Raw genomic sequence first — 22,857 nt, forward strand, 5'->3', positions numbered from 1 at the left:
ACTTAGAGGACACTGAGCCACAGAAACTGCCCACTGCTAACTACCTGGCCATGCTCCTCTAGCTGGCCTTTATTTTACCTCTAGGTGTTTGGGGTTTTTTTTATTTAGCTAATAACTTGCAATCCTGATTCCTGTCTTATTTCCTCGAATTTCTTCTGCTTTGCACAGAACTCTGTGGTGATGTGAGCTGACAGATCACAGTTTGGTAGATGGTGTTTCTCTAGCAAGAGGTTCAAAGAAGTAAGGATGCTTTTGAGGTGGGCATACAAACCAGGTTTCCTGGCTGTCTGGTGTCCTCTCCATCAGATCCAGGTGGGCCAGCCTCAGCAGCTGTGGGGCAGTGTGGGCAGGAGGGGTGGACCACCACTGCCTGCTTCTTCCAGGGAGATTTATCTCCCTCTGCTAGAGCCCAGAAAACCATAAAGTGTCTTCAGGCGGTAGCTTGGAGCTTGCACTATTTCCTTTGTAGTGTAGAATAGTGAAGCAGGGAGCATTGGGTAGCAGAAGCAAATCTTCAATTTGAGCACTGCTGCTTAGGAGCATAACTGGGTGTTTTTAATCATGAGTCAGAGCTGAGCTCATTCCTAAAATCTTTAAAGGGGGGGGGAAGGGAAGAGTTCAGTGGGCTTGTGGATCTTTCATTTTTCTTGGCGATTAATAAGTATAAAACATGCAGCAACTCAGTAGGGAGTATTGTTTCCCCCTTGGTAGCAGAATCCACAGAGGGACCTATTAAGTGCCTTCTCTTTCTACTTTGTCTCTTATTTTACAGTAAACAACTATATTTACTAAGTCTGGTTCCTTTTTCCATCTGTGAACTAAAGTACAGGAATGCATAGCACACCCAGTTCTGGGGAAAAGAATGATACGACTCTAATATTAAAGATTGAAGCATACTATTATTTTTTTTCTTTTCACCAGAACAACAACAAAAAAGCTTTAATATAGAAAGAGATAGATCTAGAAGTAAGTACCTTATTTGCAGAGTATCCTATATAAAAAAATCGGGCTGATATGTAGTGAGCCAAATCTTTGTGTACAGTGAAGTGGGTAATCAGTATACCAGGGCAGTGATCTGTGGACCCTGGGGCTGCCTAGCTGGATTTGAGTGGAGAAGCAAGCTTGTCGTCAGGCTTGAATTCTCAGTTTGTAGTTCTACCGAGTTCCCTGTTTCTGCGGGGAGACTTTAATGGGCACAATAACCAGCAGAAGTTTGGAAACGTTGGGGGAAACCATTCTGCAGTGAGAGAAGATGCCTTCGGGAACATGCACAGTTCCTTCCTGGTGCCTGGGGTGACCGTGCCTCTCTGGGAAGGGACAGGAGGGTTGCTGCACAGTTGTGACAGCAAGGGACTGTATGTCCTTCTTCCGTCTGGCGACCTGGTCCCGTGGGTCAGAAGCTCCTGGATGGTGATCCAGTTGTCCAAGATTTTCTTGCTTCTGTTCTTCATCAGTTTCCTCCGACTCAGCTCCACAATACCGAAGTTTCCGCTGTGCTCAGTGCTGGCTTTGTCTTCGCTCGGCTGTTCCCTCTGGCTCTGCAATGCTCTTCTCTGTTTCTGTTCCTTGGCTAGGAGCATGTGCTGCTTTCTCTGAGCCTTATTCCAGTATTTCCCAGTCTTTAGCTCGCTGAGGGCATCCTCGTCTGTGGTCAGTCTGCTTCATTCTGTGATTCTCAAGGCCCTGTCCTTTAGCGGCCAGTTCTTGTGTTGCTTCTCCAAGGACCACTTTCTCCTTTCGCATGCCAGCCTCCATCTGTTCCCGTTATCCCCTGCTCTGCCCTCTGGGCTTTCATTGCATTGCCTTGGTTTTGCTGACACTCTAGCTGGGTCGCTTAGACACCCTGCAGCAGCCTTTTCCTGCAGCAAGCTCACGTAGCTCCTGGAATGACCTGCGTGGTGAGGAATCGTACGCTCTTTTGAGCCGGCAGCGATGTGTGGTGGTGGGCATACGCCTATGGCCTGTGCTGATGGTTTGTCCTCGCTGACTTTATTTCCGTCCCAGCTCGCAGCACTCTGCAGGCAGAGTTCACCCCAGTGCTGCAGCCCTTTCTCTCTAGGGGTGCTGTTTGCATGGATCTGAAGGCACTTAGGGAGCCACTGGTCCTGTTCGCATTGCTTGCAGCCCCCCTCCTGACCCGTGAGGGGTTTCTTGTTCCCTGGAAATTGGGCTGTACTGGCTGCATCTGCTTTCCAGTTCTTGAAATCTGCGCTCCTCTGCGCTTACGCCACAGAAACTGGAATTGCTTAACTCATCATAGGTAGGGAAGTCGTCCCTAAGTAGTCCTCTCCGTGCAGGTGTGCTGGTAGAGAGATCTGCGCTGGGACCCTCCTGGCCGTGGGCTGGTTCTGCTCCTGCGTCAGGCCCTGAATTCTCACCTGGCTGAGTGCTGGTGTCGGTAAAGCCCAGGCTGCTGTCCCACTCGGGATGGAGAAACGCCTGCTTTTCTTCTTTGCCTTTACTGCCTTCTTTCTGCCTAAAACCAAACACCCACAAGCTGTTAGATATCTTTGGGGCTATTCTCCCTGGCTGAGCGTGAGTCATCTCTCTAAGCATCCTCCAGCCATATGCAACGGCAGGATTTCTCTCTTGCCTTAAGCTCTCCCTGCTACTGCTGTAAACAACCGGATACGTGGCCTTACCAAGCTCCCAGAGACGCGGGGGAGAGCCACAGGGATGGAGTGACAGCTGCTGAAACTCAACTCATCTTGATGAACAAGGGCTAATGCCTGAAAGAGCAGTATAGTGAGAGCAGGGAACGTTAAATCTGGTTTAGCAAACCTGATGATGTAAGGCTGAGGTGACCGCAAAAGATTTTCAGAAGGTATGGAGGCAAAATGGGATGGGATACCTTATAGTTCAACTCTCCTTCTGTGGCACAGGGTGCAAGAAGTGGGTAATTAGATTCATTATCGCTGTTGCAATCCTGTGGCAGCAAGTAATCAAAGAAAGCCCTGCAGAGAAACCAAACAGAAACACAGGTCCCTCCCCAGCCCCGCGAGAGGGGCTGGCTCTGTGCTTTGGCATGCTGAGGGCCGTATTTTTGTTACTGTCTGAAGGGCCAAACCAAAGAACCAGGGCTGGGCAGGAGCTCAATCAGCCTGTTTTAAGGTTAGCAGATGCCACTGATTAGAAATTCAGCTTCGAGACATGTTGGCTCACCTTGTGCTTCGCGTGCTCTGCTGTTGCTGCTTTCTAGGAGACATTTCTTTACCTTGAGCAACGCGTTGTACATACCCATCTAGGCAGGGATTTAAACCCAGTTTACTGCAGGGCTCTTCCTTGTGGCATTGCTCGTTCCCTGCTCCGAAGTCCATCTGGGTTGCAGCATCAGATGTTTGGGGAGGCTCGTGGGCAGACTTCTGTCTGTGCAGTTCCAGTGTAATCTGTTCCCCTGTGCTCTGGAGTATTTCTAGGACCTCCCGTAAGCTGGCTCTGGGGATCTCTTCTCCATTGACCTGGTTAGAAGGGGAGTGGATTGCAAAATAGTCCATTCATACTAATCTTATGTTTTCTTAATGCAGAATTCCTTCGCCTTCCGAAGAGCTCCCCTGTCCCTGAAGCCAGTAGCACTGCTACAGAATTAACTGCTCAGAGGCTCAGCAGTATCTCTCCAAGTTGGGGAGAGATCCATGTAGGTAGGGCTCTTAATCACGTCCTCATTCTGCTGCAGAGATGGGAGCTTAAATCCTATTTTTGTATCTCAAGTGTGCTTATAAGATTAGTATGAAAAAAAGTTACAGTAAACTCCATGTTTTGCATTGGTTTACTGTTAATCTGCCCTGTTGATACCTGCATTAGGTTAGCTGGCTTCTTTTATCTTAAAACTTATTTCTAATCAACTTGACTAAACCCACAGTGAGCCTCTTCTAAGCCGGGTGAAGCACTTTGACTCAGCCTTTTGCCCAGATTTAAGACCACAGTGAGCGAATTCTGCGTACAACGAGCCCCAGATTTCTGTCCTGCTCTTCTCACCCGGAGGAATTTCACCTCTTTCCACAGCCTGTAAAAAGCAGCAGCAGCAGCACCGTGCAGCGTGCGCCCGTGGTTCAGCCTCCTCGGGAGCCTGCTGCCGCCTGCCTGCATTCAGCTGGGCCAGATCTCTCCTCTCCACGGGTGTCTTTGTGGCAGGTGCCTGTAGCATACATTCCAGCGTGTGCAAAGAGCAGCCACCCTTTTTAATACATACAAACAAAAATACAATAGCTAATGAAAACCGAAGTAGGCACTTTCCACACACCTGATTTACAGAGCTCTTTTTTTGCCTACTGAACACGTAGAAATGGGCAATTGAACTTTGCAAATGAGAGATACCCATCACAGGAGAGAGGAGGCTGCGTGCTGCTGCGTGCTCTCCTGTCCGTTTTGCTGCATGGGACCAGGCCTCCTCCGGTCGCCTTTGGGGCAGGCTGTGGGGTCCCCTCTGTGCTGAAGGACTCTCTGAATAGCGGGAGCAGACCTACGCTGGGTTTGGGAGCTAATGGTTAAAATCAACAAAGAGAAGCTGTCCCATCTGGAAGAGCCTCTCTGCACTTTGTAATGTAAATGCAGGGGCTTGCATCCTGTGGGCAGCTGTGTTTTAGAAATGCAGAAAGATTACATGAAAGGTCCAGGACAATCCATTTTCTCACTGCTTAGCTGAGGTCAGAGTGGGAGCCGAAAGGGTCCTTCATCTTTTTATTGTGTCCTCCCTTTTTTTTTTCCCCGAGGGGAGCCAGATGCCTGGAGCAGGAAAGATTAATACTTTTTTTTTTTTAATTCTTAATTTAAGATGGAGGGCTGTGATGGACAGTGCGGCTCCAGCTCTCAGAAAGGATGGGACTGGGGCTCTCATTGGCATAGTTGCTGTTTGAAATGGCACTTTCCTTCTATGCTTTTTGAGTTTTGCAGCAACCTAAAGTGTGTTGGTTGGTGTTTGCAGTAGCAGGTCTGCTGGGGGACGGAGGAGAAGGAAGGGAGAGCAGTCTGAGCTGAGGGAAAGGAAGGTCACCAAAAGGGAATAGGGGAGGTCAGGGGTACGGGCAGGTCAGTGGAAGCAGCTGAAGCAAGGACCCTTCGAAACAGCATACTCTCCTCATCCCTGCATTTCTTTCTTTCTCCTCCTGTAATATGCATGCTTTCTTAGTCACTGTCCCTGTTCTTCTCAGGCTAAACTGCAGAAAAAAAGTGTCTTTCTGCTCTGAATTGGTAATATGGTGCCTAAACTTCTTTTTTCCCGCACTTGGCCAGTTTGTCTGCCTCGCCTGGAGGAGAGGATGGCAGGGACTGCATGCAAACCCTGCCTGCTACCTGTTCCCAGCTGGAGGGGAGTTTTGTGGTACAAACTTCTGCCTGCTGATGGTGCTAAGTATTAGGAAGCAATTAGTGTTGTACTTACTAAAGCCAGACAGATTGTGTGAGGGAGGAAGTCAATTTGCTAATGGCATTAGCACTTGGAAAGAAGGAGGTAATAACAGAATGGTGAGGCATAGGCAGCTGTTTAAATTGCTGTTAGCTACTGAAGCTTATCTAAATTGAATAACTAGATTGCCTGAACTGCTGGAACTTGAATGGCAGCAAAGAGGAAAACAAACCCCATCTGCTGTTTTTGCATGGAGATGGGGCTGTCTGACTCTTCCATCCTCTGCACCTTGGTCTGTGTTAATTCTTTTACTTGTTCCTGCAGTTGCTTGCAGCAGTTCAGTGATCTGCAGGGATACGCTGAACAGCGCAGCTCTCGGGCTGTTGGGTTCTTGTTCCCCCCTTTCCCACTCACTGCTGCTTTTCCTCTCCCTTTGGCTCATTTATTATCTCGTTCACTGCAGGCATTCCCTAAGCCTCACACAGGATAAAGGAATTAACTGGAAATGCGGTAATTTTCTTTAATGACCGCTGGTTTTGTAAAACATCTTTCCTAGGCAGCTATTTCAGAGCATTTTGCAGAATAGCGGCTCTGGTGCTGTGGAAGCAGCAGCTGGCGAACGCAGCAGCAATGCAGTGCCCACGGGCAGCGCTCGGGCTGCTTTGGGGGCTGGTTGCAGCACAGGCATTTGCATTCCTCCCACAGAGGTTTTTAGGAGGTAAAGAGTGAAATACTTTGATTATGGCTAAGAAGCGCATGTGAGTGCGTAACTACTGGCTGCGTAATGCACCTCCCTTCCCCAGGCCAGCGCCAGATCTCTTCTGCGCTGTGCTGGGAACCGCTTTGCCAATGAACATTTTCCAAGTCCCCGGAACGATCCTTTTGAAAACCAGGGAAATTCAGAGCTCGCTCTCCCCTTTCCTTCTGCTGGCTTTCTCCCAGCACACATTGCGTAGCTATCAATGTTTTGCCTATGTTCTTCCCTGCATTTTTTCTAGGAAACTGCAGCTTTTTGGCAGTCATTTCTGCCACAGAATACTGCATAAATATCTTCATTTATTGCCTACCTCTAGCGATGCTGGGTTAGACCTGTGGAACTCGGGTACAAAGCAGGGTGTTCAGCTAAAGCATGCTGAGTCCTGTGGGCTTAATTCATGCGTCATCTTAGGCTGAGCATAGAAAAGCAAATTCACTGTTGCAGCACTAATCCTAAGCAGGAGTGTTTTAGTTAACTCTAAATTAGTGTATGCTGAGTCAGATGTAGACCATAATGAGGTTTTTTTGTGCTTAGTTCTGATGATTGTTAGTTTGATGCCATGATTTCATTTAATCGGAACCTTTAGATCAGAGTTATTTAGCAGCATAGGAAATAACTCTTCCCTTTGCTTTGACTGTTTTGAATTTTTTTCTTCTTTAGCAAAACTTTTGTCTTTGGCTTTGGTGGGGATCAATAAATCAATATTATTGAAGAGCAACTGAGTGTCAGTAAAGGACAAATTCTTTTTAGGCAATAAAATACGGTTTTATGAGTTTTCAAATATTACATGCTGAGTTCTTTTGAAATTCTGGCTTTCGTGTTAGGTAGTAACTCCCCAAAATGATAAGACAGAAGCAAATAATAGCAGGATATGATTAAACAAAACCAACTGTAGCATGGATTTGCACAAAGCTTTTAAGGTTCTGTCCCTCCGTTGTCCCTGGCAGTGTAAGCATTGCTTTATTTTTCCTCCTGTCGTCCCCAGAAGTAAAAAGATTAACTGCTTACTTTCTGAGTAGGAATTTTATGAAGACGCTGGCTATGAAGCATCTTCAGAGTGGTAAGAACCTGTTGGCTTTAAAGATTACTCATAGAGGTAATTTACTTGTACCTTGATTTGGTCCCAAAAGGAGAGAGGAAAGATCATTTTCCAAGCAGTTCCTCTTTCCTGGAGCTTTCCTTATCGGTTTCCCGGGAAGGACGCAGGCCGGGCTGATGTTACAAGCCTAGGCGGACTCCTCTCTGCCCGTCTGCCCCAGGCTTCCGAGTTCATTCCGTCCCCTGCTCTTCTCTGTCCCTTACATTTCAAAAAGCTGCTCCTGTTTCTCTTTCCGGGGCAGAGGGGTCTTCCCTTAACCCATCACCAATCCCAGGCTGGTTTGCCTTAACTTGGGTGCTCTTTGTGGAAACTGCCTGTTTCTTCCTGAAGCTTTTTCATTTCCAAGGAAGGTCTGCTTTTATTTTGTCTCTACATCTCTTTTGTGAGAGGAGGGCTGGACGGGTGTAAAGCCTTTTCTTGCCCATTCTGTATTTCAAGTGAAGTGACAGTTGTTTGGAAAGCGATGAAGGAAGCCTCCCGGGAGTGTCCAGGCTGGGGACTCGGCGAGCGGCGCCGTGTAGGCAGCGAACGTGAGACCCAGCAATGTAAGACCCAGAAACAAGAAATCCTTTAAAATGCCCGTGGGGAGATAATGAGGAGGATGTTTTCTCAGGTGGGATGCAAACCATTAGCTCTGGGGTAGATTCCTTTTAATTCTTAAAGTGTTTTGATACCAATTTTAAGGGATTTGCTTGAACTGTCTTTTTCTGTGACTTTAAACAAAGGAGCAGTAAAGCAATTCAGCCACCCTCCCCCACCAGGAAAAACCCCCAACAACTCATACGAATTTCAACCTCATGTGGAAATGCTTTAGGTTTCACGGAAAGGTATCTATTTCCCCTTGATATTTATGTGTAGAAAATCACCGCTGTTGGGACCAGGCCTGGCAAAATATCACAGCAAGGGCTGTACTCACAGTGGCTGCAGCCTTAACGCCTGAAACCTGTGCAGGAGCCTTTGCTGGGAACACACTGACGCTCCTGGATAAACCATTTTTAGTTCTTAAATGCAGCTGAGCTCTCGTGGGGTTGGCGTGATGAGCTGGTGCTGGCTGGCTGGGACTGACGGGCAGCAGTGATGCCTCACAGCATCCTTCCCCCAGTGTCCGTGCGGTGCGGCTGGCCGTGCTCTCTCCACAGGGCTGTGCTTGCGTTTCCAGTAGGACCCGCCTGTTTGCCAGCGACGATACATTTGTCTCCTTGATTTATATCATGTGCAGCGGCATTTAATGACGGCTCTTGAGAAAGCAGGAGTGCCCTTGTGGGGGATGAACTGGGGAGGGATTCATCTCAGTCTTGGCCGCTCCCTGCTGGTTTCTTTAATGATGCTGCCCTCAGCTTTACAAAGCCCCATGGCGGTGTAAATCCCTGAGCTAATTATGGCCTTGGTGATGAGCGGCCTTGCCTGCAGCTCTGCAGAGCATGGGGCAGAGGGGCAGGAGCCTGGCTGTGGTCTGAGCACAGCTCAGCCCGGCCTCCTGGGGCCCTTTGCCATCGGCACCCGGAGGCCAGGAGCTGGGCGGTGTTATATGGCAACCAAATACACTTGTCCCCTCAACCTGTGGGTGGCTGTAGCTCCTGGGAAGGGAAGGAGCCGCTGCCCTGCTGCTGCCAGGGCAGTGCTGCCCTCCATCCTTCCCTCTGTCCTTAGGGGCTCGGAGGGGGCCTTGGGAGCACATCGTGCTGCAGCCCGTGCCTGCGTCCCCCTGTGCACCCCATGTCAAGCGTGGTGTTTCTATTAGGGGCTACATAAAAGCACACGCATCCAGGATGGGCTGAGGGAAAGAGTTTGGGTGAGATTCCCCACAACCTGGTACTGCTGAGCCCAGTTTCTCGTCTGTCTGCTCTCCAGCCTGACTGCGTCTGGCTTCAGCTTAACTCCAGTGGGGACCCTCAGGCCTGTACCACATGCAGTTGCTCTAGCTGATCTCTTGACACCCTTCCCAAAGGTAGAAGGAAGCCAGTACATTTTTTTTTTTTAAGGCCAGAAGGAATGACTGTGATGAATTGATCTGACATCACATAGATGAGGTGATTTCATGCAGCGCTTCCTGCAGTGAAGGAAATTATTTTCTGTAATGTAAGTGAACCTTTGCAAGACTGCTGGCTTGTGGCTGATCTAGTGGATATCTTTCCTGGAAGACTTCCAGTCTTGGCTTAAAGGCTGTGATTGATGAAGAAGCTTTTTGGCAAGCTATTCCAACAATCAGTTACCCTTTCTGCTAATAAGGTGCATGAATTTTTTGACTTTGAGTTTTCTAGCGTTACTTCCTAGCCATGGGAATACCAGCCAGAGGGAGCACATTAGGTGAACATCTCTAACCAGACCCTCAACACCTGCAGCTCCTTGCTCCATGGACAGTTTCTCCTCTTTTGGTTAGTTATCACTGTCATGGGATAGGATTTGAGTTTACTATATCTTAATTGACCACACTTTTGCTGAGGGGCCCAGCTCCCCGCGGATGGGGTCTCACTGGGCTCCTTGGTTGTATTAGTACACGCAATTGGCAATCAGGAAAAATGCAGTCCTGGGCCGGGGGACCCCTGAGCAAGCGAGGTGCTAATTGCGTTTAAAGCTGGACAGAAGCACTTCAGGCTCCAGTAGTTGTCTAAAGTCTCTGAAGATCTTTATTTATGAACTGCGTGCTACTGTAGCCAACAAATAACCATAATTACAGTAAGTACAGTATCCTTACAATGTTTCCCATTTGGTTTTCTTAAAAAAATAGCGTACAACAAAGTTACCGAGAAGAAAACTGCCCGGTTTATGTGTAGTGAAGCTGGATTAAAATATTCACAGCGGAGGGTTTCTATGGATGGGGGATAGCTTTGCAGGTTTAGAGCAGGTGGGATTTAGACCCCCCAGGCATTAGCTGAACGCGATGCCTGCGTTATCCAGCTGATTCCTTGTGCAAAGATAGGAGTGTCTCCCATTCAGGGCACAGCGCTTAATCTGTCCCGCTGCAAATACGAGCTGTTCCTGATTTAAACTCACATAGCTGAGTGCTGACAGACAACCTGAAACCAGAAGCGCCATCTCCAGTTTGCAAGTTCAATAGTATCAGGTAGAAGATTATTTTATGTTAAATATGAATACATCAGAACTGTAAAGCTCCTCTCATTTGGGAGTCTCAAAACATTTCACCCTTGTTGCATACTCCTTACAGCACCCTTGTCAGGTCGGTTTTTACTACTGACAAGTAAGATGGACCCTGTGAAATCAGATTACTTTCCTTAACGAGCCATTACAGTGCTGAGAACAAAACCCAGGGCACTTAACTCATTCCCTGGAAGTTAATCTCTAAAGCAAATGCTCAGAGCAATTAAATGTCGGGGATTCTTAAGGGGACAGGAAATTGATTTGCGACTTCACGCAATAGTGCAAAGCCAGTAAACTCTGCTAAGGTGTTGCAATCTGAGTTTTCTCCCCGGGATGTGGACACCTTTCCTTTCAACCTCTCTGCTGTATTTTAGGAAGCTCTAACTGGCTTTACAGTAGGCTTCTTCCACATCTTTTTCTCCTGTTGGTGGCTCTGGCTAGGCTTTATATGTGATTTTTTTATAGCCTGGATAAAGTTTAACTAGGTACAAATGCTGCATTTGCACGTGCAAATCCTTTTCTGTGGGTCCCCTAACCCCCGATAAATAAAATGGCAGAACGGGCTGCCTAAGACAAGGCAGTCTTTGTCTTAACGTGGCTTGTGTCTGTGTACAAAAACTGAGCTGTCTTGCCTGGAGCAGGGTTTAGCCTGTAACCGCCTGGGCCTGACCTTGGCCTTTCTCACCTACCAGTCTTGCAAGTGGAAAATCTTTTCTGTCCCACTCCCTCCCCAGCGTGCCCTGTCCTTCACCCGAGGGGCCTCCCTGTGCTTACCTTTGGGGTTTCCTAACCTGCCACTCTCTTCTGCTCTGCAGTTTTGCAGTATCAACAAATTCCCCCAAAATTAAAAAAAAAATTCTGTGGGGGAGACGCTGCCTGTTGACCATGTGCGTTTTTCAGAGTTTCTTTATGCTAATGCTCAGGAAACACCGATGTCGGCTGAGCTGGGGCTGGCCGAGCGAGGTAAGGACTAGTTGGCAGAGAGCGCACAGGGACAAGGCCAGGTTTGCCACCAAGGACTCGGGCAGTGACGGATCAGCCCGGCTGGAGCCCGTGCTGCCGCGGGTACGCCGCTCTCGATGCCCGAGCTGGGCAGGTTGAGTCAGGTCCGATACCCTACGGGAGCTGCCGTCACGCCTTTGACAGCAGTGCCGGTGCACGGATACTTTCAAGCTGCAAAGAACTTGCAAATACACAATGACCTGCTTGTGCCTCGCTTTTCGGGAAGGGAAACTGAGGCAGCGAGTGGTGAAATAATTGCTTGGAGCCATAGATGGAGTCAGTGTCAGAACTGGGATTAGAGCAAGTGCTTGTAAGGCCGCTGTGGTTGTCACTAGCTCATACCTCTTTGCTTCTATGTTTAATCCTTAAAACGTTGCAAAAGCTCAGCAGTGTTTTGATTTAAAATGCATACTGATGAAACTGTATGTAGTGATGATTTACCTTTTCAAAAAAAGAGGCACAGCTTGAATGCAAATTGAAGACATTTAACTTTCAAGGGGATCTACTTGTCACTCGAAGGCTTTAGAAAATACTGTCCCATCAGTTTTAAAAATTAGAATATATTCAGCCCATTTGCAATGCAGAGCAGTGCTAACTGGAGCATTTGAAATCCAACTCATGTAGTTTTTTACTTCTTATATAAAATGTGCCTGTGATCTAGTTTAACAAAGTAATGTACGGAAAATGTATTAACCTTCCAGGGAAATGTTGCAGGTGGCTGCTATTTAAAACCCAGTGTCATTGCAGCATCTAGATACTGTTTTAACCATGCAATAAAGCATCTCGCTTTCCAACACTGTGAAGTTCAATAAAACAGAGAGAGCCCCTAGTGTTGCCAGACACATTTGGAAGCATCTGTTGAGACCAAGTTTCTGCAAGAGACGTTGCATAGCCTGCGTGGTCACACCCAGCCCTTGAATTTCGCCGGAGTGCCTTGCTTTGCTTTGCTCACTTTGTGAGAGCTCATCCAATATGTGGTCCATCAAAGCACGTTCTTCTGCCCTGGAGGTGTCTAATGTGCACCTCTTGAAGGGAATTAGCTGTGTCCATGGGCACGCAGGCAGAGCGGCCCCTTCGGAGAGCCGCTGTTTTGGCTGCCCGGGATGGGACTGGTGATGCACGATGGGGCGAACGCCGCTGGCCTCGCGCAGAGCCCGTGCCCGAAACCAGTCTGAACCCCGTGGCTGCAGCTGGGCTGTGCACCGAAGCAGCGCTCTCCTGCTCAGCAGTTCCTCCTCAGGAGTGCAGCAGGCTTCTTCAGTACGAGGGCTTTCTGTTCTGGTCCCCCCTGCAGAGCGCTGCCTGCTCCGCAGGATTGGACCCGGGGTGCCTCCAGCGTCCGCGTCTCCGTTTTGTGGAGGCTCTGGGCACGTCCTTTAACCTTGCTGCTTTTGTTTGGGCCTCTCCTGAGTCGGGCCATGCTTCTGCAGGACGGCGGTGGGCATCGTCCAGCAGTGCTCTGAAGCTCCATAGCTCCAGTTAGTTTATGCCTCCTAAATATTGTCATTATGGCTACAGCTAGTTCTGCGTAGCGATCAGATGATTGTTGCCCAAGCCCTAATTTGCTTTGGTTTTGAGCTAACACTGAATTCGTAATTTTCCTTTCATCCCATCTTTTGTGGGAGAAAGGTTGAAGGCCCAGCACGATGGAGGTGATAACAAAAATGCTGAATTAACAACATAAAATATTTTGCCAAAGAAAGCTTCCAAACATCAATAAAAATATTTTCAAATCTTCAAGAACATAAATCATACAAAAATATAATTTATAGTTAGCTGTTGTCCTTCTGACCGAAGCGGTTGGACCTGCTAGAGGGACCGGGGGTGATTCCTGGAGAGCTGCGGAGGGACGCGGGCGGCTCAGGACGGGCTCCGGGGGCGGCGGTTCCCTGCCTCCGTCTGCCGCGTGCCAGTGGGCGCTCATCTTCTTTTTACCGCTTTATCCCAGGGGTTATTTGTAATGGAAACAGTGAGGTACCCTTTGGTTTTGCTGCAGCTGTGCTCTAAGTGTTTAGACTCTTTCATTAAGTTTATTTTTCTTTGCCTGTTTCTTAGATCGTTTCTCTTGTTTGCTAAACACGTAGGAGCCCTTCTTCCTCAGCCCGGAGCCTTGCTGTTTGCGTTGCACGGTGTGAACCTACTGGTGCATTTACCTGCTTGCTTCCAAGGGTAGGCCTGATGCTAAAAAAATTCTGATGGGATACTATGGATATATACCATAGGCATAACTCTGGGAGGCCAGGGGTTTATGCGTGTGATCTCTCAAATGCTCACTAAGGCCTAGGACACAGTAGTTTTAAAATTATTAGCAAGGGCAAGGAATCGGCATCTAGTGTAGAAACTGCATGTCAGTGCCTTGCTATTGCGCGGTCCTGCAAGCGTAGCCCTTCGTCAGGTAATTCGGGAACTGAGGTTGCTCAGGCCAGCGGTATGGTCCGCTGGGAAGGAGAAAGGTACAGGCAGGTAGAGGGCCCTAAAAGCGTGCTTGGGATCTAACCAGCAAGCAGTGTTGTGCTGGTTTTGGCTGGGATGGAGTCAATCAGCTTCTCGCTAGCTTTGGTTAATTGCTTTACCAGGAGACAGAGATTTTAATATGCAACATCTATTCCCAACCATTTTAGTTAATGGCGCACCTCAACATCCCTGTACTTCTTTGGGTTATCCACCCTCCCGTTTGCATGAGCTGTATGAGCCTTGGACCTGAAAACCAGGCTGACTTACTGGTTGGATCTCAATCTTGCAGTCCCAAGTTGCGACTGGCATTTTGGCTGGAGGGAACCGTTTGTGTTGGGTGATGAATCTGAGTCCAGATTTTCCTTGTTGCCCCAGTGATGGCTTCCTTGAGTCTCCAGTTCTTGGTTAAATTCTGTAGAATTCCTTTTTCTTCCTCCTTTAAGGCCCTCTCTCTATTGAAATTGGATACGTTGACGTCTCCATTATTAGGCAGAACTGCCTCTCCAGATTAGTGGATGCTAGAAAAGTATCTCCTTTTCGCTTACCCCTTCTCCTCCCCAAAGAAAAAGGAAAGAAGCAAACGCTGTAACAAAAACACCCCAAAAGCATGTGGGATATGGATAACATTGAATGTTGCGCCTCACAGCATAACAGTTGATACAAACAATAGGCTGGGGTTGCAAGTTAACACCAGTGTCGTAAAAAAGCTTTTCACAATCTAAACTCTGTGTTCACCCATCTTCAGGGTGGGGCAGAGATCAATCTCTGTGGCTTTATCTCCTTGGGCTGGTAGCTGCAGGATTTGGCTCATATTATGGGGGGAAACCAAAAATTCCTGTCCCATAATTTGTTAGAGATGGCTGTGACTGGGATTGGTATGGAACATACTGATCGCTGTGAAATCCTCAGTCCCCGTCCTCCCCTTACCCCCCCCCCAAAATTCACTGTACATATTTAAAAAAAAAAAAAGTCAAGTTTAGCAGTCTGGTTATTTTAGTACATGGCTTCATAAGGCAGAAAACCTACTGGGTACAGTGTGTGGGGCAGTTGGCTGTCAGAATTCATGTAGAATTCTTCTTTGTTTTACTCATTTCTTTAAAAAATTTTTAATCGGTTAAAGACCCATGTCTTGTATGAAAGCTTATATTCTTCCAAAACAAACAAACAAAAAAAAGCTGTTCCTTCCTTCCTTAAAACAATGTTGTCAAATCCTTTCTCTGTAATGCTGCTGTCGTACAAACTTGAAGTTGCAGCAGCCAAGCGTTCAGTAGTTCCCCACTGGCTTGGGAGGAAGCGTGTGCGGGAGTCCTCTGCTGCGCTGGCCATCGTCAGAGCTCCAGGTAGCTGATCAGGGCCACCATTACTAGAGAGTTAGTTGTGATAATGACAGCGTGTGGCACTGGCCTCGTCACAGAGTCTTCCACCATCATACTTGTCCCTGAAAGAAAGGGAACAGGGAAGGAGCAACCGTCTCGTTGCACAGACATGACCCCATGTCTTGTGCAAAGTGTCAGGAAGGTTGGTAAAATGTTAATTCTGGGGTTCTGCGTGCTCGTTGCATTTATCTCTGATGAACCTCCTAGGATTTGAAACAAGAATTTGGAGGTGGGCCCTGAGTACTTACACCCTGAATCAAGGGAACCTGCTGGAGTTGGTGTTGAGGCCCCACAAACAGTGTCAGGATTTCACTCTTAGTGAATGTAAGTTGGGCTTGCGAGGGGCCTCAAGAGCTTTAGCTTCAAATAAAATAAAGCTGGGTTCAGACTAGACTGAAAGGTTGCTCGGAGTCTGGGGAAAGGCTGGCTGGGGAGGGCTGGAGAGGAATACGTCAGAAGATCCTTTGAGTGAAGGGCACAAGGGAGCCAAAGACCAATTCCAGAGATTCAGCCTAAAACACTGGGGTAGGATGTTCCCCCACGTTCCTGGAAGGGAGAGTGGGATTTTAAAACATAATAGCATTTATTGCTAATATGCCATGCTACGGCCAGGTAGGGGAGGAGGTATGACGAAGTCATTTACTCATCAAAGAACAGTGGTAGCAAACGACAGGCAAGTAGTCCTGCAAATTAACTCCTCTCTCTGAGTTTCCCAGTGGTCTGTGAAGCACCCTGTAAATGAGCCTTTGTGGATGTAGTCAGGGAGCGCACGTACCACTGTTTCGGAGGATGTGAACTTCTGCTGGGATTCCATCTCCCCCAGGGCCCGTCACCCTGATCTGTACAAAGGCATGAGTGAAGTCCTCGGGGACGGGGATGTCGATCCGGCTCTTGCTGGCCAGGTACAGTGTGGGAGCAGAGTGGGAATCCTGCCTGTAAAGCATCTGTTGGAAGAGGCAAGTTTGAGTTTACGTTCGCTGTGATTTCCTTAGGGTCACTTGTAAGAGAAGGCCAGCTACGTGCTGCCCGTACCTTGTACCCCGTAACTGCAGACTCATCTGCCTTCGCCACCACTGGGTCCCATTTGATGCTGACTGTAGACCCAGAAAAAGTCCAGGAGATGTTGCCAGGTGGCCTCTTCGGTGCTAAGAGAGAGAAAACAAGACAGAGATTCAGTTAGTCAGGGACTGATGAGAAGGCTGTGCTGGTTACAACCGTCTCCTGAGGCTCGACGACGGGGCTGATGGCACCACTGTGGGTGGTTTAAAGGGAAGTAGCCCAGCAAACATTACTCTGAGCACGGATATTCTAGGTAAGTGACACGCAGACCACAAGACTGATGTGAGGAAATTCAGGGATCTGTGTTATGGACTACTTAAAATGGCATTAGAGCACCAAGATAAAAAAGCTCATCAGTTAGCTGCTCACTGGGGATCCTCTGGGGGAAGCAGCAGCCCCGGGGTGTACACTGTGCAAAACGGAGGCGGTCAGGGCTCACTCACGTGGCTTTGTCGTCGTGACGTTGGTAGAGGGACTCGGGGGGCCAGTTCCAGCCCGGTTGTAAGCTCTGACTGACACATGGTATTTCGTGTTGGGGTTTAGGCCTGTTACATGCGCCGACGTGACCAGCCCCGCTGTTCTCACTCTGTCGGCTGCCTCCTCTTTATCACCGTCCTTCCAGTACCGGATCTGAACAGAAAAGGGTATGATGGGTTTAGTAAGGATAGAGGCATCTGCAAATACCAGGCTTAGTCCATCCACAGCCAGCGCTGGAGACCCTTTGGTATTTGTTTCTATGCATTTTGCTTAGTACGTGCCCAGGAATAAGGTTGCAGCCTGTGTGAAAAGGCAAGCAGAAAAAAAAAGGATGTTTCTTCCTTACTAATCTCTCTTGCGAGCAGTAGTACTGGCCCCGTTAGAGCCTCGTGCTGTCCATTAATCATCCTCCATCTTTGGAAACAAAATGCTCTTTCCTTTCAGCTGACTTAGCCTGGGGGAATTTTCTTTGCTGAGCTCTCTGATCTCAGTGTCTCTCATTCCCATGGCTCGTACCTCGTAGCCCAAAAGCACTCCAGTCATGTCTCCCTGCTCAACCGGCTCCCAGGACACTTCCATTTCTGAGGACAGAACTGCCTTGGCCATAACTCTGAAAGGAGCCACTTTTGGTTCTGAAAAAGAGAACAAAAGGGAATAAAATCCTTTTCCTTGCTCTGGGCAGCATAATTGCCACACTGAAACGAAGGGCTCTCCTGCAGCACCGTTACCGTGCAGGCAGACAGCTGGTATTATGTGTGCAGAGCAAAGCAAGGGGAAGGGATTTAGGGACTTGGTAGGACAAGCAGGGCCACAGCTGTGTGCTGCGAGGATCTGTGTCTGCTCTGAAGCTCTGGGTGTACAGTCACGGCTGGGCTTAGGGAAATGTCTATCTGTGTGTTTGAAGTAGAAGATAAATGTTATGCTGAAATCACTGTCAGCTGCTCTTTGACTAAAAGAAACCTCTCCTATCGTTGAGCTCCCAGGCAGACACAGCTCTGCAGGGAGCTGGCTGAGGATGCATTGGTTGGTTGGACCATGGTGAATTCAGAGCCGCCGCAGTCCCCCTTTACCTTCTTCGGCAGAGTACACGATGGCAGTGAGGCTCTCCGGTCCCTCTCCCTTCCTGTTGTAGGCTTTGATCTTCACTTCGAAGGGGGTGTAGGGACCGATGCTCTCGTTGCGGTAGACGTAGTGCAGCGATTCTGCGTGCGGCACCCTTGCTGTCAGCCACCCCTGGGTGCCTTTCTTGCGAAACGACAAGATGTAGCCAAAGCCATCCCCATTCTGATAGTCCCGCAGCGTTGGCTGTGAGGCGGGCAGAAAGAGAGAGGAGCTTTGGCCAGTTCAAACGAGCAAGACTTTGGACTAAGCACAGTGTTTGGCTCAACCACATAGGAAAATTGTAATCGTAGCACTCATTTCCCAAAAGAAATGGCATGTGCTCCTCCCCCTGGCCCTCTCCCAGCATCCACAGCTGGTGCCGTGCTGCTGACTTACCGTCCAGTTGATGATCAGCTCGTTGGGAGCCCCTCCGCCTCCGCTGAGCCCAGATGGTGCCACAGTAGGTGCTGTCGGGTCCCCGAACAAAAGCATACAGTGCAGGTTGGGTTAAGGAAGCAATAGTGATGAAGATGAGCACAGACACCGCATGGCCTGGGAGCAGCCAGGCTTTGACAGCTCATATGAAAGTGATTGTCTCTATATTTTCAGCCGTGAATATTTCAGATGCTTGTGAAAATCAGGCCTAGAATACTGGCTAGCGCCTGATGAGCTTATTTGGAGGCAGCATGTCTCCGACATGCACAAGAATCAAGCTCAAAAGCAGGGATATGGGGGAGAACTTTTATTAGAAAGGAGTTAATATGCATTTGGTATGTTGAGAGCAGCTCTGCTGTTCTTGCATCCCTTCTGCTTGCACATTCAAGCAGCAGAAGGTAGAAAGAACATTCACAGCCATTTGCTGGGAAATTTACCTTGTCTTTGCAGAGTTGTGCTCTGTGATATAATAGGGCTCCTTCCCCTTTCTAAGCATTGCTGCCAGAAGGTACAGGATTTGAAGCTCGGATTTATGATGGTTTAATATATTGTATCTAATGCTGGTGATGTTAGCTGCCGGCTCTAGTACTGCTTTGTCTTTGACGTGTAAACGGGCAAAAAGTCAGAAAATTTTGTGATGGCATCACCTCTAGGAGCACTCAAGGAGAGGACTAATTGTTTGGCACCAAGGCATGCTGCAAGCCAGCCTTCCCCCTCCAGCATGTAGGGACAGGTACCTCTGATTCCCCTTTCTACCTCTGAGTGTATCTGCACGTACCTGCTTCTTTGGTACGGATTTTGCTGGAGGGTAAACTTGGCTCCCCAACTCCAAGAATGTTACTCGCTAAGACCCGAAACTCATAATCCATCCAAGGAATGAGGTTCACCACCTGGGCTGTCTCTGCGTTGCCTTCAATATTTACAGGATCTATATAATCCAATAACACGAGAGGAGAACAAATAGAGCAAGTGGCAGCCAGCGTACGAGCACAGAGCAAGAACTTGTCAGCGAGCTGGTGCCCCGCAGCCAGCACAGGCCATGCCACCGCTGCTGCCATCAAGCCACTTACTGGTACGCATTTGCTTCCATTTATTGGAGAGGAGGGTCCGCGCCTCGATGCTGTACCTGGCAATAGGGCTGTGGTTATCAAAGCCGCGGCTCCAGCTCAGCTGGACGGTGCTGTCACTGATGTCTCTCACCACCACACCCCCGGGGGGGCCTGGAGGTCCTGGGATGATGTCAGACAGACGGACATGTTACTGAGATGAAAGATTTGGAGGCTTGTTGCTCTTTATATTGTGCAAGTCATAAATTATAATCAAGCCTTTCTTTTCTGGAGGCTAGGAAGCCTCACCTCCAGTTCCAGCCTCCAGAAAAGCTCATAAGCCTATCCCATCCCGTTCAAGTGTTAGATGGTGAGGTGGTCGCAAGGGAGGAGCGAGCTGATCCCTTGCATGGACTATGCCGTTACTTCGGGCTTGTGAGGAGCAGGGGACGTTACGACAGAGAAATTACCTCTGACAGTCAGCGTGGCTGACTCTGAAGCGCTGTCCACAACTGTCTGGGCTGTACACGTGTACCGCCCCGAGTGCTTCAGCTGGGTGTTGAAGATGCTGAGGTCGCCAATAGCTTCCTTCTGCATGGGGAAGAGAAGAGACAGTGGGGAGAGCATTTGAACACGCCTGATCACAACCCAGCATTCAAGATGTAAACAAAGAGGCTGTTATTAGTTTTCTGTCCTTTTTGACGGTACATAATTGCCCTTTCTACTCACCACACTGGCTCGCCGGTAGTGCCCCTCAGACTTGTCAAAGTCAATGGGGAAATCATCTAGTGACCAGGTGAAGGTTAGGTCCATGGTTGGATCGTGGGACGCGTGACATTGGAGAGTAAGGTTTTCACCTACATTGATATCAGCACTAGATGGTGCCAATGTGATTTTGGTGGCATCTGCAGAGAAAGAGCAAGGAGGGCTGTTAGCTGCAAATGTCAGTGTACCAGATGTATATTAATGCTGCAGAGCATCCAAACCAACTAACGCTTTCCAACTTGTCGTCCCTCTCTAACAGCTGTAGTTTTACAGGAGGAAGATGAGGGATTACAGTGGTTAGAAAACGGAAAGGCTTTTCTCAAGGACCAGTTGTTGGTAGGTATGATTTGGTGGGTCAGGCAGAAGATTTGCTGCTCCACAGGCTGAAAAATCTTTGATTCCCTGAGTATTGCATTGATTTTGGGGAGTATAAGGAGAGGAGAAATATCACATCAAGGCATTCTTAGACGTTTGTTGCTCGATTGACCCCAAACCAAGGCAAACATCTCTACCTCGAACAGAGAGGATTCCAGTACTGTTGGCTTTGCCCATGAAATTCTCAGCAAAGCAGGTATACTTTCCCTCATCAGATTTGCTGATATTCTGGAGGATCAAGGTGCCATCTGTGGTAATAGTCACCCTGGAAAGGAAGAAGAACCATACAAGAGGAAGGTTAAAATGTCTGTTCACTCTGTACACCTGACAATTTCCAGCACTTGCTGATTTTAGAGAAATTGGTGATAAAGACAGGACTGCAAAATATTACGTAGGAGTTTTCTACAGAAGAAACCAGAGGAATAACAAAGTGCTTATGTTCAGGGATGTAGCAGCACACTTGGGTCATCAAGTCCAGTCTTCTGGCAAGAAAAAAAATGTCATTTTAGCTATGGTTTCTAGGTAGAAGCTGACTCTGTGCTGCTACCTGCTACTGTTGATCAGAAGTTCAGTCCCTTTGGTCCAGAGCACAGTGGCTTTTGGTGCTGCCCTTGGTTGGCATGGGATGATGACCTTCCCACTTCGGGCTGCAGGTATCAGTCGCTTCACTGGGTTTAGTCTAAAATCTGGTGCTAAGGCTACAGGGGAAAAAAAGAGGATTAAGGAATGATTAGAAAACCCTGCTATGTGAGCATTTTAACTGCCACCTAACTAGGTATTGATTTGTTGTTAGATGACTTGCTAAGAGAAGCATGGCAATATCTGGTGAGCAAGATGGAGTGATTCCTCTGCTGCCGGGTGGTTTCTAACGCCTGCCAAGGCAGGTGTTATGTGACACGCGTGTCGTACGTAGCGATGGGATATGACCCTAACAAGTGCAAGGTCTTTGAGAGACACAAGAACAGCTGCTTTTAAAAAGGTAGAGGATATTCTCTTCGATATCCTGATCAAGTCACCAATGCAGACATCCAGCTTGCCTAAAACTCCTCCTGGAACTGCAGCGAGAGAATTGGGTTTTATCTGTTGCCCTCGTGCATTGCAGTGTGCTGATGTTGAGCAGTTGATGCTTAGGGCCTTTAATTTATCTCTGGCATCTACTGCCCATGAGGAGATAAGCTTTTAGACTAATGTGGAACAAGTTTGGTATCGGTCCAGTTCCAGTCACCATCCATCAAAGCTGGCTGAATGGATACTGAACTCTTTTTTGACCTCTCTCCTCCAAAAAAAAGGAAGGCTGTGTAGTGGAAGAGAGCTTGTGGTGCTGCTGTCTGTCCTGTACACTTTCTGTAGCTAAACAGATGTCCTTGTTCTCTTTCAGCATTACTGAATTTACACAAAATTTAAATTTTAAAGGGTTGTAGAGTGTCTTGTTGAACCAGTAGCTATATTTCAATGGTGAGTGAAGCAGTTTTTGTCTGCTCTTATCTTACTCTCAGATCACAAGCATAGGATATTAGGAAGAGATCTAAAATGCTTCAGTGTCCCATTGAAACCCAGAGCACTGGGAAATGAGAAATTACCTTGCACTGTTAATTCAGCACTTGCATATACTGTGCCATGCTTGTTCTCAGCCACACACTGATACATGCCAGAGTCCTCCAGGACTAGCTTGGAAAATCTCAGCTCTCCACCGCTCACTTCGATGCGGTTCTGTGCAAACAAGAGGATGAACCCATTAGATGAGAAAAACAAAAATGGAACTCAAGCCTCGTGTGTTCAGGGTTGAGTTTCATTACAGACTCTTTGCCAGTTTGAAGCCAGCCTGGTTTTCCATGGGAGAAAACGCAGGCCATTTTTATTGTGCGTCCGGTCACTGCCCCACATCACTGTGCTCTGTTTGCTGAGACTTTGGAGTGCCTGAGCAGCAACGTGCAGGTCATACAGAGACAGGTACGAGGTGCTATTTATCCGCCCTGATAACTGGCTGTGAGTTCCTGTAGTTGCATGAAGCAATGGCTGGGATGGCAGAGACGGGAGAAGGAACTTGCTGTCGGTAAGGACTGTGGCATTGCTTTGCAGCCTCATGGGGGCACATGGAATAGGGATGCGGGGTGATCAAACGGGGTTGAGATGCACTTGCAGCGAGGCAGTAGGGGGTCTAAGTCTGGAGTAGCAGGTTCAGTGCTGCAGGTTCTGGCTGCCAGACCTGCACGGCGGTACCTGGGAGGTCAGCGGCTGCCCGTCCCGAAGCCATCGGACTGCCGGCCTGGGTTTGCCGGCAGCCGCGCAGCTCCAGCGCAGGTCGGACCCGATGTCGGCTTCCGTGTCTGTGATCACCTTCAGCCACTCTGGCTGAGCTGCAAAGGAGCAAGAGAGGTGGCAGAGCCAAGAAGATCAGATGAGAGGTTTGTCGTGCCAGGCAGGCAGAAGGATACTCATTGTGTCATCTCTGCTGGCAGATTTATTTATCA

General features: G+C 48.4%; 2 protein-coding genes across 3 annotated transcripts in view; one reads left to right on the plus strand and one right to left on the minus strand.

Moving 5' to 3' along the window:
• The window catches only part of RBBP5 (RB binding protein 5, histone lysine methyltransferase complex subunit), a 42,349-nt gene that overhangs the window by 14,334 nt on the left and 5,158 nt on the right, over positions 1 to 22,857 (plus strand). The gene's annotated exons all lie outside the window — the stretch shown is intronic.
• Positions 9,273 to 22,857, minus strand: part of CNTN2 (contactin 2) — a 34,186-nt gene continuing 20,601 nt past the window's right edge. Inside the window, exons 9-23 of the mRNA XM_009465597.2 lie at positions 22,607 to 22,743; positions 21,967 to 22,096; positions 20,934 to 21,084; positions 20,524 to 20,651; positions 19,976 to 20,151; positions 19,717 to 19,837; positions 19,271 to 19,429; positions 18,979 to 19,128; positions 18,162 to 18,232; positions 17,735 to 17,969; positions 17,181 to 17,296; positions 16,631 to 16,817; positions 16,161 to 16,273; positions 15,904 to 16,072; positions 9,273 to 15,190 (exon numbers count right to left, since the gene is read on the minus strand). Of these exons, the coding sequence (XP_009463872.1) occupies positions 15,081 to 15,190; positions 15,904 to 16,072; positions 16,161 to 16,273; positions 16,631 to 16,817; positions 17,181 to 17,296; positions 17,735 to 17,969; positions 18,162 to 18,232; positions 18,979 to 19,128; positions 19,271 to 19,429; positions 19,717 to 19,837; positions 19,976 to 20,151; positions 20,524 to 20,651; positions 20,934 to 21,084; positions 21,967 to 22,096; positions 22,607 to 22,743 (2,153 nt within the window). The 3' untranslated portion in view covers positions 9,273 to 15,080. The remainder of the gene's footprint in view (positions 15,191 to 15,903; positions 16,073 to 16,160; positions 16,274 to 16,630; positions 16,818 to 17,180; positions 17,297 to 17,734; positions 17,970 to 18,161; positions 18,233 to 18,978; positions 19,129 to 19,270; positions 19,430 to 19,716; positions 19,838 to 19,975; positions 20,152 to 20,523; positions 20,652 to 20,933; positions 21,085 to 21,966; positions 22,097 to 22,606; positions 22,744 to 22,857) is intronic.

This window comes from Nipponia nippon, unplaced genomic scaffold, assembly GCF_047370975.1.
Source record: "Nipponia nippon isolate SJK-2023a ecotype South Korea unplaced genomic scaffold, ASM4737097v1 scaffold_25, whole genome shotgun sequence".
Lineage (NCBI taxonomy): Eukaryota > Metazoa > Chordata > Aves > Pelecaniformes > Threskiornithidae > Nipponia > Nipponia nippon.